At 38.3% G+C, this 14,463-nt stretch overlaps 1 protein-coding gene across 2 annotated transcripts; it reads right to left on the bottom strand.

The window, feature by feature from the left end:
- Positions 1-1,013: 1,013 nt before the first annotated feature.
- On the bottom strand, positions 1,014-6,699 carry LOC148742047 (uncharacterized). 2 transcript variants are annotated; one of them, XM_088740774.1, is made up of 5 exons: positions 6,221-6,699; positions 5,622-5,669; positions 4,083-4,421; positions 2,659-2,841; positions 1,014-2,384 (listed from the first exon to the last, which is right to left on the bottom strand). In XM_088740774.1, exons 1-5 carry the CDS (start codon positions 6,264-6,266, stop codon positions 2,167-2,169), a joined length of 834 nt encoding a protein of 277 aa, XP_088596900.1. In that variant the 5' UTR covers positions 6,267-6,699; the 3' UTR covers positions 1,014-2,166. The 2 variants fall into 2 exon arrangements, with proteins under 2 accessions (XP_088596900.1, XP_088596856.1); XM_088740730.1 differs by having other exon boundaries at positions 2,659-2,976; positions 6,221-6,687.
- Positions 6,700-14,463: the final 7,764 nt, after the last annotated feature.

Here is a 14,463-nt window from a genome sequence, read left to right as displayed (position 1 = left end):
TTAGGTTGAGTAAATTGGACGGGGGACAAACTTGAGAACAAACAGGCTAAAACTCGCACCGTTTGCGTATGGAAATGTTGAAAGACAACCGTTACGAACCGATAAAGGGGGTAAGTTTCTAAGGAAACTGTGGTGCCGCGTCGGTGGGGGTAAAAAGGTAATTTGGTTATATCAACTAAGTTGAAATTGTGAATTGGCCACCGTAAAGAGTTAAAAAGGTGATTTTTCGAGAGTTAGCCCTTCGTCAGAGCAAATGACAAAACGCTAACGCTCGAAACGTTACCTTTATAACAAGTTACTAACCGTGTTTGCCGGAGGTCCATCCTGTTTGTTTTCCGAGTTTTCTTAAAAATCAAAGAGGAAACAACAAGGACCCTTAAGTAACTGAACTGACCGCCGTGACAAAGCGATTAGTAAGGAACTTGAGAAACGATGAATAGTCGGAAAATCTTCGAAAGATTGGCGAACGCTGAAAACAGAACCGAAACAAACGAGTTAATTAAAATGATTGTCAATCCTCTGTCGTTAACACATTTTACCGTACTATCTCATTACTTAGGAAAATCAACAACCATTGGCGACGAATAACGAGAAATTTGGCTATAACAAAAGCGTTAAAATTTAGCGAGTCTCCTAGAAGAGAAGGACACGACAAAATTACCAATTACGCGCATGTAGAGTTACTAGTAAAACGAATAAACATATCTTACTTCAAGTTCTAACTTTGCCCGTCTTGAGTGCAGAAACTATTGTGGTCTTTTCGCCAATGACTGGCCGCAGACGTATCACTGACGAGGGTTGAGACATTAAAATTGTAAATGCGCTTGAACCTTATAACAATGGGGACCTTAGGAAAACCATGGCTACCTTTACGAGAAGGAGGACGTGGATAGATAGAGGATGTCATAAGCAGAACAATTTCCTTGCTCGTGCGGGGAAGAGCTTTGTTCATTTGAAATACGTCCTAGGCAAGACAATGAAGCGAAAACACCAAATTTGGAGTAGTATGAGGGTGAGAACAACGACAGTACATGATTCACGTTTCCATTTGGAGCTGACACAGCCTAAGTGTTAAGCTAAATGGAGATCTGATGACTCAAACACGTTAAACTATTCAATAAAATCTTTACAGAAAGTTAAGTTGCTATTTTAACCAACGATTGCTTGGCGTCATCTTCTTAACAACTCAAAGTTCCCAGTGGAGTCAGATCTTGAATAAGGAACCAGTTCTAATTTTTCTCTCTCAATGGCTACGAGGTCCCGTCCTCTTCTCTCCCTCCCATCTCACCTAAAATGCTAGTTGAGACATTTGGTTGGCGCCACGCCCACATGGCTATTCTGGGAAACGCACACTTGCCAATAGTGCAACTAAACTTTTCAGTGAGCTTAGTTCCGACCTAAAAGAGTTCTCTGCTTCTTTTTCTCCGTCAACACTTAAATTTCTTCTCTCCTCTCTAAAGTCCAAATTAAGAAATCTATCTCCCTCAGGCCTATCCTCTGCCGAGCACTTGGAGGATCTACTGCGATCAATTTAACGCTATTTTATTAATTGCAGCTGTTTTCATAGTGCCCACCACAACCCCTGTTGAGTATTTTATACATATTTACTCTCTCATCGTTTTATACATTTACAATTCAGTTATCACGTCTTCATAGCTTATTCTGCTTTAAATATCCTTTTCTTACATATATATATATGCTCATTTGTCTTCCAAAAATATATATTTTTAAGGCCTTAAGTTAAAAAATGTAATAGGGTATGGTGCTTCCTCCTTTAAATAAGTTATTGTTGTTGTCTTTAGAAAGGAATCGAAGGAGGTGTCAGGGAGAGTGCACTATGAGCCTTTTCATTTGGCATACACACTTCTCTCGATGGCTTTAACCGTTGAAACTGTATTGCAACTCTATTGCAACTTTATTGCAAATCTATTGCAACTCTATTGCAACTCTATTGCAACTGTATTGCAACTGTATTGCAACTGTATTGCAACTCTATTGCAACTGTATTGCAAATATATTGCAATTGTATTGCAACTGTTTTGCAACTGCATTGCAACTGTATTGCAACTGTATTGCAACTCTATTGCAACAAATCGAGCGGAACCTGCGGTAAGGTTTTTTTAAGGTTTCGCGGTTCATCCCAACAGAGACGCCACCAAATGAAGGTTACAGGAACCAAAACTGCAAAGAACATAGTACTATTATACGGACAATGCATTGAGTTGAAGATCCTGCAGCGCTCTTAGATGGAGATCCCACAATGCTTGTGGTTGGACGTCTATCAAAGCTCTCAGATGGAGATTTAGCAGTGTCCGGGTAGGAGGCACCCGGACTGAAATTGACTGTTCGTGGAATGGACGGTGTGGTTGGCATAAGACAAGTGCCTGCAAGAAGATAAATTTACGCGATGAAACCGAGCATGTTTCACGATGACGTTGCCTTGTACATAAATTCTACCATACCTCTATTAGTCGTTCCGTTAGCCTTCCCCACCCCTCCACCATTAAAGGAACGTTAAGATAACTAGAAGATAAACCACCCAGTCTTCGTGGCTTGCCCTAGTAGAGAAGGATCTTTATAACAGTCACACAACGCTAAAAGGGTTATAGTGCTTGTCAATAATAAACATCTTTACATTGAACAAAGTGTATTGATTACCTTTAGAATTGTTCACGATGACCTTTATGGTGTAATGACGCGTCTCTGATGTGCTTAAGTGGACGGTTGCCCTCATTTTAAGCACTTTATCACTATCTTCAATTCCGGTCAGCACCAATGAGCCACTTCGGACTGTCGTTCTGTTCCAGAGACGGCTGCTATCACTAGCCGTCTTTTTGCAAGCTACATTGTTGTAATAGGAAAACTTGTTATTTTCAATGTCGAAAGGGTCAACGTCGACAACTTTTTCCCAAGGTATAATACTTTGTAAGAACTCAGTCAGGTTGACTCCACCATCTGTTTTGTGAGCCCTAATGCCTTAAAAAGTGGGATATAGGAAGATAACAGATAAATACGAACAACTTATTTTCAAGGAAAGCGTTATGATCAAACAGCTTCTTTGAACCAGTTTACTTTGTAAATGTGGTACGAAAGAAACGGCGACAATACAAATGAACAATAAAATCTTTTGGAAAATAAACTGCGGTGTTTTAGAAGGATCTCCTGCCCTGAGGAAAGCCATAACTCCTGCACACATGTAAAATTACGACATTTTAAACGTGGGTTTGATATCGCCAATCAGTTGCTGACACATGCGCTACTAAGTCACCGATAAAGTCCACTTTTTGTTTCAGTAATGGTGTATGTTGTTTATATAATAAACAAAATAATACATGGTTCGTTTCAGATGTGGAATTTCTCAGTCGAGTGTTCAACTCGATATCTCACAGGTGAGCGCAGCGAGCTAGCGCCCGTGAATTGTTCTCTATATAGCCTCGATGGAAGTTATTTCCGTTAATTATTTTCGGTCTATCTTCCTTTTATGGTAGGCTGTTTATCTGAACTTACATACCAAGATCTGATTGTAAATTCTCCCCTCCAGTCGATACACATTTCCTTGTAGATTAGTCACAAGGATTTGGTGTTAGATCAGGATAAAAACTGCCTGATAAGTATGAGAATTCTCATTACCTGTTTGTTGAAAGTTGCATGGATATTTTAGGGAGAAGTTACACGTTAATCACTTCTGGGAGTTAAGGGTTCAAAATGACAAAAAGAGCGGAATTTATAGAAGAGGCTTGATGCAGGAAGCAGCTGTTAAGGGAGCAGTCATTACTCATCGCCTGGGGAGAAGGGGGGTGTAGGATTCTGAGAAGGATCACCTGGTCTCTAGGGGGGACGGAATGGGGGTTAGTTGTCATCTACAGAATATGAGTACCAATAATGGGGTTGATAAGAACTTTGCAGAACTTAATGGGGAATCAAGGAAATTTTATCGTTTCATAACCAAAATTCTCCGACCCCGCTCCCCCCCCCTTCCCTTCGCAAAAAACCGGTCCTTAAGTTTTAAAAAAATCTGATGTTTTTACATCTTACGCTCCCCTGTCACCTCAAGAGAAAAAAATTAAAGGTGTCACACTTACAATAAACAAATTTGATCATCACTTCGTGAGGTGATGGTGTGTAACCCTCGAAATCAACTCTACAGCGTAACCGGCTCTGACCGTCTTTGTTGGTCTTTGATGACACCTGTAACGTTATGGTGGCATTCAAAAGTTTCAAAACTTTGATTCCAGTAGGTAACAGTGATCTTTTTATCCCACATTTCAACTGCCCGTTACAGTATCCGAACGAAGTCCATTTATCATTTTTCGGGTCATGTGCTTTCCAGTCGACATCCTTAACTGCTCTATGTGATCCGTTAAGTACCCCACAGGTTTCGTCAAAGGAAGTATCATGGCAAGCCTCCTTTGTTTTAGTCCCTGAAGATAACAGAAGCTATATCAGTTTCAAAACAAACGTTCTTACGCGAATAGGATAAAAAAGAAATTTGACCTCTTTTATTTCCCACAGTGCGAAAGTCTCAAGTACAATGGCGATCGATATTGTTATTTTCAAGTTTTTTAAAATTTTACCCTTTACCCCGTAACATCAGTGTACATATTCTCCATACTGTTCTCTATATATTCCCTAAGAAGCCGACCAGGAGATTTGTTTAACAATCAAGAGCATCTTTAGTTAGTGACCATTTCCTTTATTCTAATGACCTACATGTGTGATTCAGCGGTGATATCTTTAAGGAGAAATTGGATGCTAGTCACTCTTCGAGATCAAAGGGTTAATGCTGATAAGAAGAGATAAGATAACACGTCTCATATTGTGACTGAATACGATCAATTATGTCTAATGACCACTTTGCGACTAAAACCTTCGCTTTTCAGTCAGATGCTGTTCCAAAACCTCTCTCCTAAGCGACCATTGTTCAAATATATTGAGCGTCTGCGACCGCTTTGCGTGTTTCCACGATAAGTGACCATCCTCGAGATGGGATTGAATCTGCAGCATCTCCATCATGTGACATTGTGATTAGAAGTGTTTATCGATAACCTTTTTTTAAGAGGTTTAACGGGGAGCACATGTCGAATAGCAAACGTTATTTCACACGAGGAAAAAAAACACAAGAATGACTAGGTAATAGGCTTCGTTTTGAGGAATTTCAGCTCACTCAGAATAAGTTTTCATGTTGTATATTTGCTTCAATTAGATTTAATGAGATTATGCTGAAGTGATTATCCTTAGATCTAATCAGTGTCTGGCTCGCTAGTTATACAGTACTGTATTTTGGTTTTTCTTCTTTTCATCTTTTTCTGCATCAAGGATGACTCACTCACTGTACTTAGCGTGTTCACAAGTCAGGGCTGATCCTAAGGGAAAGCTTTTACATGGCATGTACTCCGGACGTTGAATAATGTGGGGGCTTTGAAGCGCAAAAATTGTCGAGTGGAAACAGCAACTGAAGAAATTGAGGGAAAACTCATAATTTCCGTGATTAGAGTGAATGTTTTGTGGTCTTAAACTTTTAAAATGTGATAGTTGTAGTCAAAATAGACCTCAGTGCTTCAGTGATGTGACCAGAAGTAGACCATGTGATATGATTTTAAAGAAAGAAGGCTCACTCTCACCGTTCGTAAAAATGGATTCATCTATTAATACACTTATCAGCGCCATACCTGAAAATAAATAAACTCATAGCGTGAAATTACTGAACTTTTAACAACGAAGTCTGTAATTTCTGCAGCTATGCCTTGCAGTTCGTTTAACACGCTGCAAATCAACAGGGGAATAGATTGCATATGAGTCCGACCATAACTGAACAATTCAATGCTGTCCGTAGTTCTCTGTTGTCATGATGAAGCATTACTGCAGGTAAAAGTCCTAAGTCACCAAAGTGATAATTGTAGTTTATAGGGACGATTCCATAGTTGTGCGAGCCAAAGCTACTAAAAAAATCCACGATATCAGCAGAAAACCAGCCATACCAGAAGCATATAACATATAAGCTGTAATGACTCGTTTCATGACCCTCAAGCATAAGAATGAATTTAAACAACCCTGTCATCGATCGCTTACGCTACCGGAGACCTCTCTGTCTTAACTTGATAAGATGAAAGTCTTTTGAGAGGAAAAACTCCTCAGTTTGATCCCTATCGGGAAGGCTCAACAGATTCACTAGACCTTGAACAGATTCACAGAAAATAAGCAAGCTGCAGAGCTTACTTACCAAAGAATACATCAGCCATGCAATATGCCGTGAAGTAACGGTACATTTCTTCTCGTATCTCGTATAGTTCGCATTAGAAGACTTGCGTTCAACAATGATCGCAAATACGCAGCGTACGAGTTAAACTTGCCTCTAAGCTTTGAAATAAAGTCGAAAGTAAAATTTTTCCGATGGCGTCTTCGTCAATGGCATAATGTACTTAGAAATGCTAAAAAAAAAAGCGTATTGAGTCTCATACCAAACATACGGGTCATGTGTTTCGTGACAGGTATTTTGGCGTACAAATGACCTCTAATTAAACCGCAGCCGCAGGCTTGACTTACACTACCCATGGTTAAACGAAAAAAAAAAAAAAAAAAAGAACAGAATATTCCCTATAATCTGTTAAAACATGGATTTTAACGAAATTTACGTCGTGTGCTTCAGATTAGTTCCAATTTACGTATGAAGGTCAGTGATGCTAATTAAACGTCGACAGCAAAATCAACTGAATTTTTTTCTTAGGAACTACGCAAATGGTTTGATAAGCTTACCTTCTCCAAAGACTTGAACATTTTCCCGTCGTCGTTCTCGTCCTAAAACTACTCCAAACTCTGTGATTATACTTTGTTGTGTTGCAGAAGACCTCTCTTAATAAATGAACAAGGTTGTGCCTCGCGCGAACCTTTACATGCAGGGCAGTTGTTCTGCTAATTAACTCTTTTATTCCATCACTTCCTCTTTGCCGTTGACGAGGTGATTTGCCTAAGTGTAGTGTATAGGATGCCAACGAGCATGTAATATGCGCGATGTAATGTGATGCGTGATGGTGTGATGTAATACCCTCGAGACCTGCATATATATACAGCATGCGTTTAATTATTTAGTTAGTTCTCTTGGGTACGTGAATAAAACCGATTTCATTTTAACCGCTGCGTACTACACTAAGGTCCCTATTTTTGTTAACATAAAAACCAAAAAGTTTCCTCCCTAAAAATGGGCGCAGTTTGAGTTTGAACTAAGACAGGCGGTTAGTTCCTCTAGTCACGACACGCGCGTAATTGGTGAATTTAGCGGCCGTTTTCTACCGGGACAACTGGTAAATTTAAACGCATCTCTTATTGCCAAATGTCTCCTTTATTTATAGCCAATTGTTGTTGACTTTCCTAAAAAATGAAATGGAGTGTTGAAACTTGCTAAGTACGGAACAACAACAGTGAGAATACGGTGACATTGAAATAATTAACGTTTTTTTTTAATCGGAGAAATCGCTTAGATCAACATAGGTAATGATGAGTCAATGAAATTGTACGCATATCAACAAAAGTTTGATCGCATTTCCCATCAAAGTCAAAGTGTAAAGTTAGTAACTAGTTATGACAATACCCCCATTCACATCAACAAAATATGTTTAATAACCACACGTTTAAGAGCTGTTTTGTTAAACAAGATTTATACTCCTTGTTTAATAAAAACATGTGTAAGCTTTGGTTTGAACGGGGCTTCATTTTAGTTTTTTAGTCCGTAACTATATGCGATATGATATATGACGCTAAATATAATTTTATATGAACATATCATTAAAGAACTTCTCTGCCTTCTTCTTCTTCTTCTTCTTCTTTTTTCTTCGTCCTCTTCTTTTAATCCCTGTTTTGTCATGTTACAAAGCGTCCATCCCGCTTATGGCTCTATCTCGATATCATCCAGGTTATATTACCAGTCTTACGAAGGCGCGCTATGTAAGGATGTCTTCCCTGAGAAGACCTAGGCTCATTTCTCACTCACCGTTGACGTGTGCGGGTCAAATTTAAATGCTGGTAGACAAACAAAAGGAGCTAATGAGATATCTATTGCTTACTTCCACCAGCATGGTGGCAAAGAGGTAACGTGCGAACCACCTACTTCGATCTCAAATTTTCCGCCACAAATAAAGACAGTTTCCATTAGAGAAAGGAAATACAAATCTCAAAAATTCTTGTATTGTGATGAAGACATAAAACAATTTTGAAGAATGCGCCAGCTGTTCACTGCTTTGGAGTAGCTGTAGCTCAAGCTGACTTAACTCTAAGAGTTCAACATCACATGACGGTTGATTGACAAATGGACCGGTGGGACCTAGGGCTCCTTTTATAGCGCGCCTTCGTGTTTAAGTAAACCATTACCTCTCGCAAAGATAAACTTGACCGTATAATTTTCTTCTTGTCTCCCCTCCCATCCAACTTCATCCTAGAGGGGTTGAGAGACAAGTGAGGTCTCAGTAACTTGATGAGTTTCAAACTTGGCGCTGTTTGAACCCGGTGAGCTGTTGGAAGACGCCGCTACTCTTGAAGGACAAAAGCGTCGTTTCCAGTCTAACATGATTATACCAAAAGCAATGCCAACGAAAAAGGACACAGGAATCACAACCCCAAGTATTGTTTTAAGTTGGGTGACCTGTCCTTGTGCAGCTGAGGCAGTAGTTGCTGTTGGGAGTCCTGTAGCCCTGGACTGATGGAGACCTAGCTTTGAAGTGTTTCTTCGCATAGTAGGTGGTGTATCACTCTTTTCGCCTGCAAACAAACATTATTACGCGTTTATTAACACCAAGAAACTTAAACTATTTAGCCCCTTAAAGCATTACCCTTAAATTAAATTTAAAAGGTCTTGAGAAAACAGGAAATGATGTCCAATTTTAGATGCTCCTGATGGTCAAACAAGTTCTGTCTGTAAAGAGAACAAGTGCGGACAATATGACTGCTGGTATTATGGTGTACAGGGTTGGAGCAACACCACGCAAAATAACCATTTAGAGAAGCTTCCTATGGAATCAAGACGTCTTCGAAAAAGTAGATTTTTGTGTGTTCCGGCTTGGTGATTGGGCCACTCGTAAAAATAATAGTGTAGGTCTTACACATTCATCACATAGAATCGGGTCAAAATGTCATCTTCAAAAAGTTAAGTCATCTTATTTATTCCTTTTACGTCGATTTCCAATGAAGAAAATATACCATCTCTCAAAACAAGTCTGTCAAGCGCCACACAAACATCAGGCCTGATGAAAGGTTCCGTACATTCCAAGAGCAAAGTTCAATTTGCAACTCTAAACCATGCGTGGTTTTCCGCAATCGAGATACATTAAACCGATGGAGTGTATGCTGCCAACCTTCGTTCTCCTTGAGAGATTTTCTTTTCGCGAATGATTTTCTCTCACACATTTTAAAGATATAGTCTTCTATAAAGTTTTCATAAGTTACATAAATAAAAAACAAGATATTTAGTCGCGTTTTTGCACGTGTCCAAACTTAACCTTTGGCTACCGGCACTGAATCATGCAATGTCACCTGATTATAGACCACATGCAATACAGCCTCGCAATTCAGAGACAAAGGGAAAGATATTCCTTCACAATTCAGGGGAACTGAGCACATAGGTGAGGGCAAAGAAAAAAACATACAAACTAAAACACAGTTAATACCCTTGAATCAGCAGAGCACACTCGAGTGAGATTTGGAAATCGAGCCTAACAGTGGCCTCGGTGGGTAAATCAATGACAGATTTCTCTTCCGACCATCCTCTCAGTGCTCAGAAAGAACTCTCTCTCACATCTCATGTAGTTGTCCTTCGAACTGATCCGCCAAAGAATTCATCCGAAGGATGAACAACAGTGAACAGAAGCTATATTCTCCTGGTTAAGGACGCTAACCATTCACCCTAAATCTCCTTAGAACCGCCCTGCCGAAAGCGAGAGATTCAACCTAACGGTAGAACCTGGTGTAAAAACTGCATCCTCGGTCTGTATAAGAACACTCACAGCTCATTTTAGTCTCCCTGTAACCATTAAAATCGGAAAACAGATGAAACACCTTACTCTCAACACTAACAACACTCTCAATAAACCTTCGTCGTCCTTCGAACCATTTGGCATTATACTGAAACCCACTAGAAAATGCAAATAAAAAATCTTCACTCTCGTTGCATTGCTAAAGATCTGCGAAGGACAACTCAACAATACTTGATTTAATTATCACTTCTGTTCCTAAATTTGTTAGACACATTCTAATTCTCCCAGGGGAATTTTCCTCGGACCGTATGCTAATTACTTTTGACATCATTATTCCACTGAAGCGCATTAAGCCATTAGAACGTTATGTTTACAACTATAAGGATGCTGATTTTGACGGATTACAAAAAATCTTAAATTGTATTCCTTGGGATATAGTTTACGATGGAAATGACATAGATTTTTCAACTGTCAAGTGGATGGATCTTTTCTCTTGCAGCTGTTAACGATTGTGTCCCTAAGATTGAGATAAAATCAGCTAATAGTGCTTCATGGATTGATGCTGAAGTTCTCAAATCTGGTAGAAAGAAAGAGAGACTTAGAACTGAAGCGGGCCAAAAATTCATCCAGTGAGTATCACTGAGCAATATTTTAATTGCATCGTGCGGAACTCAAATCGCTTATCAAATGGAAGCGAAAACAATATTTCAAAGGTCTGTCATCAACTCTAACAGAAAACCCAAAGCGATTCTGGGCTTATTATCAAGCTAAATGCAACAATAAAAGAATTCCAACATCTTATTTTGCAATACAATGGAGTGAAAGTCTGTGTTGCTCAAGAAAAGGCAGAACTATTCAATAACTACTTTAATTCAGTTTTCAAGAGAGATGATTGTGTTCCCCTTCATAAGGACTATTTTTCAATGACTTTGATAATGACGACCAGTCTTTAAGTAATATTACCATCTCACCAACTATGGTAAGGGAATTACTGGATCAGCTGAACACTGCTAAATCTTGTGGACCGGATGAAATAACATCGCGTCTATTGAAGGAATGCTCTAAATCTTTGTCTATTTCCCTCTGCACCCTGTTCAATAAACATCTGGACAGTGGTTGTTTTCCAAAAGTATGGAAAGCTGCAAATTTGGTTCCAGTCTTGAAGTCTGACGATAGAGAGATGGTTGAGAACTACAGAGGAAGATCATTGCTGTGTATCATATCAAAATTCCTTGAAAAATGTGTTTTCGTATGTTTTTCCCTTCTTCCAACCATAGATTTACCATTTGCAAGACGGCTTTGTTAGTCGACGCTTTTGTGTTACTAGTCTCCTCCGATCTACTCATGCTTTTGCCAAAGCACTCGACGAAAGAAAGCAAGTTGACACTGTTTTTTCGGATTCTAGTAAGGCACTTGATTCTGTTTCATTTAACTGTTTATTGAAAGAGCTGTTTGATATGGGTATAAGAGGTAAACTACTATCCTGGTTTAGGATCATATTTGACATGTATACACCAAAGAACAGTCATTGGTGGTTGCGAATCGTCGTTGTTTCTAGTATCAGCAGGAGTGCCTTAGGGGTCCCGTTTAGGACCACTTTTGTTTATAATTTATATGAATACGGCTCCTAAAGCTATGCACTCAAGCACCGCTGTACAACTGTATGCTGATGATATGAAATGCTTCAGAATCATTGATAACACCAATGATCTTCAACAACTGCAAACTGACCTGTCAAATCTAAACGATTTGTCAGCTGATCACTTCATGGAGTTTAACTCAAAGAAATGCAAATATCGTGCAATCATGAGGAAAAAGAATATTGTCAATTCAACCTATACACTTAAAGGCTCACAAATTATGTCAGTTACAACTAAGTAAGACCTTAGTGTGCATGTTTCAACCAAGTATCTTGGAATAATCACATTGACGTCATCATCAGTAAAGCCAACAAGATGCTGAGCATGATCAAAAGAATTTGCAGCAATGAATGTGATCAGAAAACATTGATAAGTTTATACAAATCACTTTTTCGATCATAGCTGGAGTATGCTTCGCAGGTCTGGTCACCTTACACTAAAGTAAAGATCACTGCACTTAAGCGTGTACAAAGACGTGCGACCAAATTTATCCTGAAAACTGACTTAAGTTATCCTGAGATACTTGTCAAACTGAAACTTTTACGTTTAGAATATAGAAGAGGGATTGGATCTTTGTTTTATTCTTTAACTGCCTAAAAGGTTATATTGATTTCAAAGTTTTGTCATATGTAAATTTTAAGACACCCAAATATAACATCAGAAATAGTGAAGCTACAATGGTGAAAGGCTTTTTTAAAACTGATGTTTTTAAGTTTTCTTTCTTCAATCGTATTTTAGACCTGTGGAATTGCCTACCACTAGATATCAGAACAATTGAACATTTCTCATCATTTAAGAACAGTGTTAACATTTTTTATCTTAATAAATTTAACGTAAATAAGGATAGATTTTTGTAATTGATTGAAAATATATTGTTATGATATTTCTTACTATTTGAGCAAACTTGTATAATTTTTTATGTATATAAATAGACATATACATATGTTTTTTAATTGAGGCAGTTTATTTTTATAAGGAATCCTCGTATTCTGACCTAATTTTTATCTTAATAAATTTAACGTAAATAAGGATAGATTTTTGTAATTGATTGATAATATATTGTTATGATATTTCTTACTATTTGAGCAAACTTGTATAATTTTTTATGTATATAAATAGACATATACACATGTTTTTTAATTGAGGCAGTTTATTTTTATAAGGAATCCTCGTAAACTGACCTAATTCTTCTGATCTTGTGATTTTTTAAAATTTATTTCAATTGTTAATTTATCTACAATTTGTATATTAAAATCTGTATAATTAAAGTTTAGTAAATAAATGAATAAATAAATAAAGACAACACTTGCAATTCACCGACATCGTCCCTCAAACCATACTGCCGAAGGATTCATTCCATAGAAAAGCGAAGGTGACTAAACTTCGCCTTCATTCCTTTCAAGAAGTCTTACAACTAACTGCAGTCGTTCTTCGAACCATTCGACTAACAGGGTTTAACCAACACGATACCGCAAATGTAATAATAATAATAATAATGAACGAATAATAATAAATGATTATTGTAAACAGGATAAACTCATCAGTACAAAATAGTACTGTTATCAAAGGGGTCCTGTAAATACTAAAAAAGTAAAAAATCTAAAATGTACAAGTGGAAAATACAGCAGTAAAAAACGGTACCAAGCGCTTCATCTTCGTTGTCAATAACGACACGCGTAATTCAATGGACCATTCCACTGAACCATTCCACCGTCACTGCTTACAAGACGTCTCACAATTAAGTGTATTCGCGCTTCGAACAGTCGAAAAAAAATCTTCACCTTCGTGCTCGAAAAAACTTCGATAATTAACTGTAGTCGTTCATTGAACAACTCACCAGAGGATTCATCCCAAAGAAATCGAAAACTAAGCATTTTACCTCTAGAACTCGAAACCAAACAATACAGTTTAGCCATCCATTGAGACATCTCACCAAATGATTCCCTCAAAAAGTAAACGCTGATAAAAAACTTAACCTCCGATGCTCAAAAGAACACGCTCACAGGTCACTGCGGTCGTCTCTTCGATTCGACCCGGCTCAACAAGAGAAGAAAATAAATTTGATTCATATTCCCCATATAGAAATTTGAACTAAATACCTGAATGTTTATCTCAAGTTTACCTTCTCATGCAAGCAAAGGAGTTTGTTGATTTCGCCGTTCAACATTTTGATTATTAATAACGGAAACACAACCAGATCCCGCCACTCCCGGAACCTTAACTCCCGTATCGTTTGGAATATCATGAAAAGCCAAGTAAATATAGATAAGAATAGAACTTACCTTCAGCGCTAAGTGCAACACGCGCCAGCCCTAGGAACAGAGAAAGAGAGGTATCTCAGTAATAACAATTAAATCTTGCGCAAGATTTCTGACAATCATGCTTAATTGAAAATGTATCAACATATTTTTGAATAAAACTCGCCCAATCTCTATTTGGTAATAGGTCTCTTTTTTTCGGATTTTTTTTTTTTTTCAAAGCCGGAAGCATCCACCGGGCTACCTACTGCATTCACGCGTGCGTCTTCAACCAACGCTTGGAAAGCAAATCACTCATGATCACTTAAATGCTTACATACCGAGTATAAGAACACTAATGTTCAGGTATCTCCGACCGCTAGCCCACCTTTGCATTATTTTCCGAGCAGAGTCTGAACAGTATTCGGGACCGCAAAGATCACGAAATGAACGTCTATAATAATCTACAAACGTTTTATAGATAATTTGATCGGCGTCGCATTAACCCATTATGTCTGATTCGAAGTTGAAATCCCCCCCGGAAGATTTCATCGTTCTGATGCAGACAATAAATCCCCCGGCCCCCCGGAAGAAATTTAACTCACAGAAGTTTGGCCGCGACAATGT

The sequence above is a fragment of the Stylophora pistillata genome, chromosome 1 (genome assembly GCF_964205215.1).
Source record: "Stylophora pistillata chromosome 1, jaStyPist1.2, whole genome shotgun sequence".
Taxonomy (NCBI): Eukaryota; Metazoa; Cnidaria; class Anthozoa; order Scleractinia; family Pocilloporidae; genus Stylophora; species Stylophora pistillata.
This window is presented reverse-complemented; position numbering and strand designations above follow the sequence as displayed.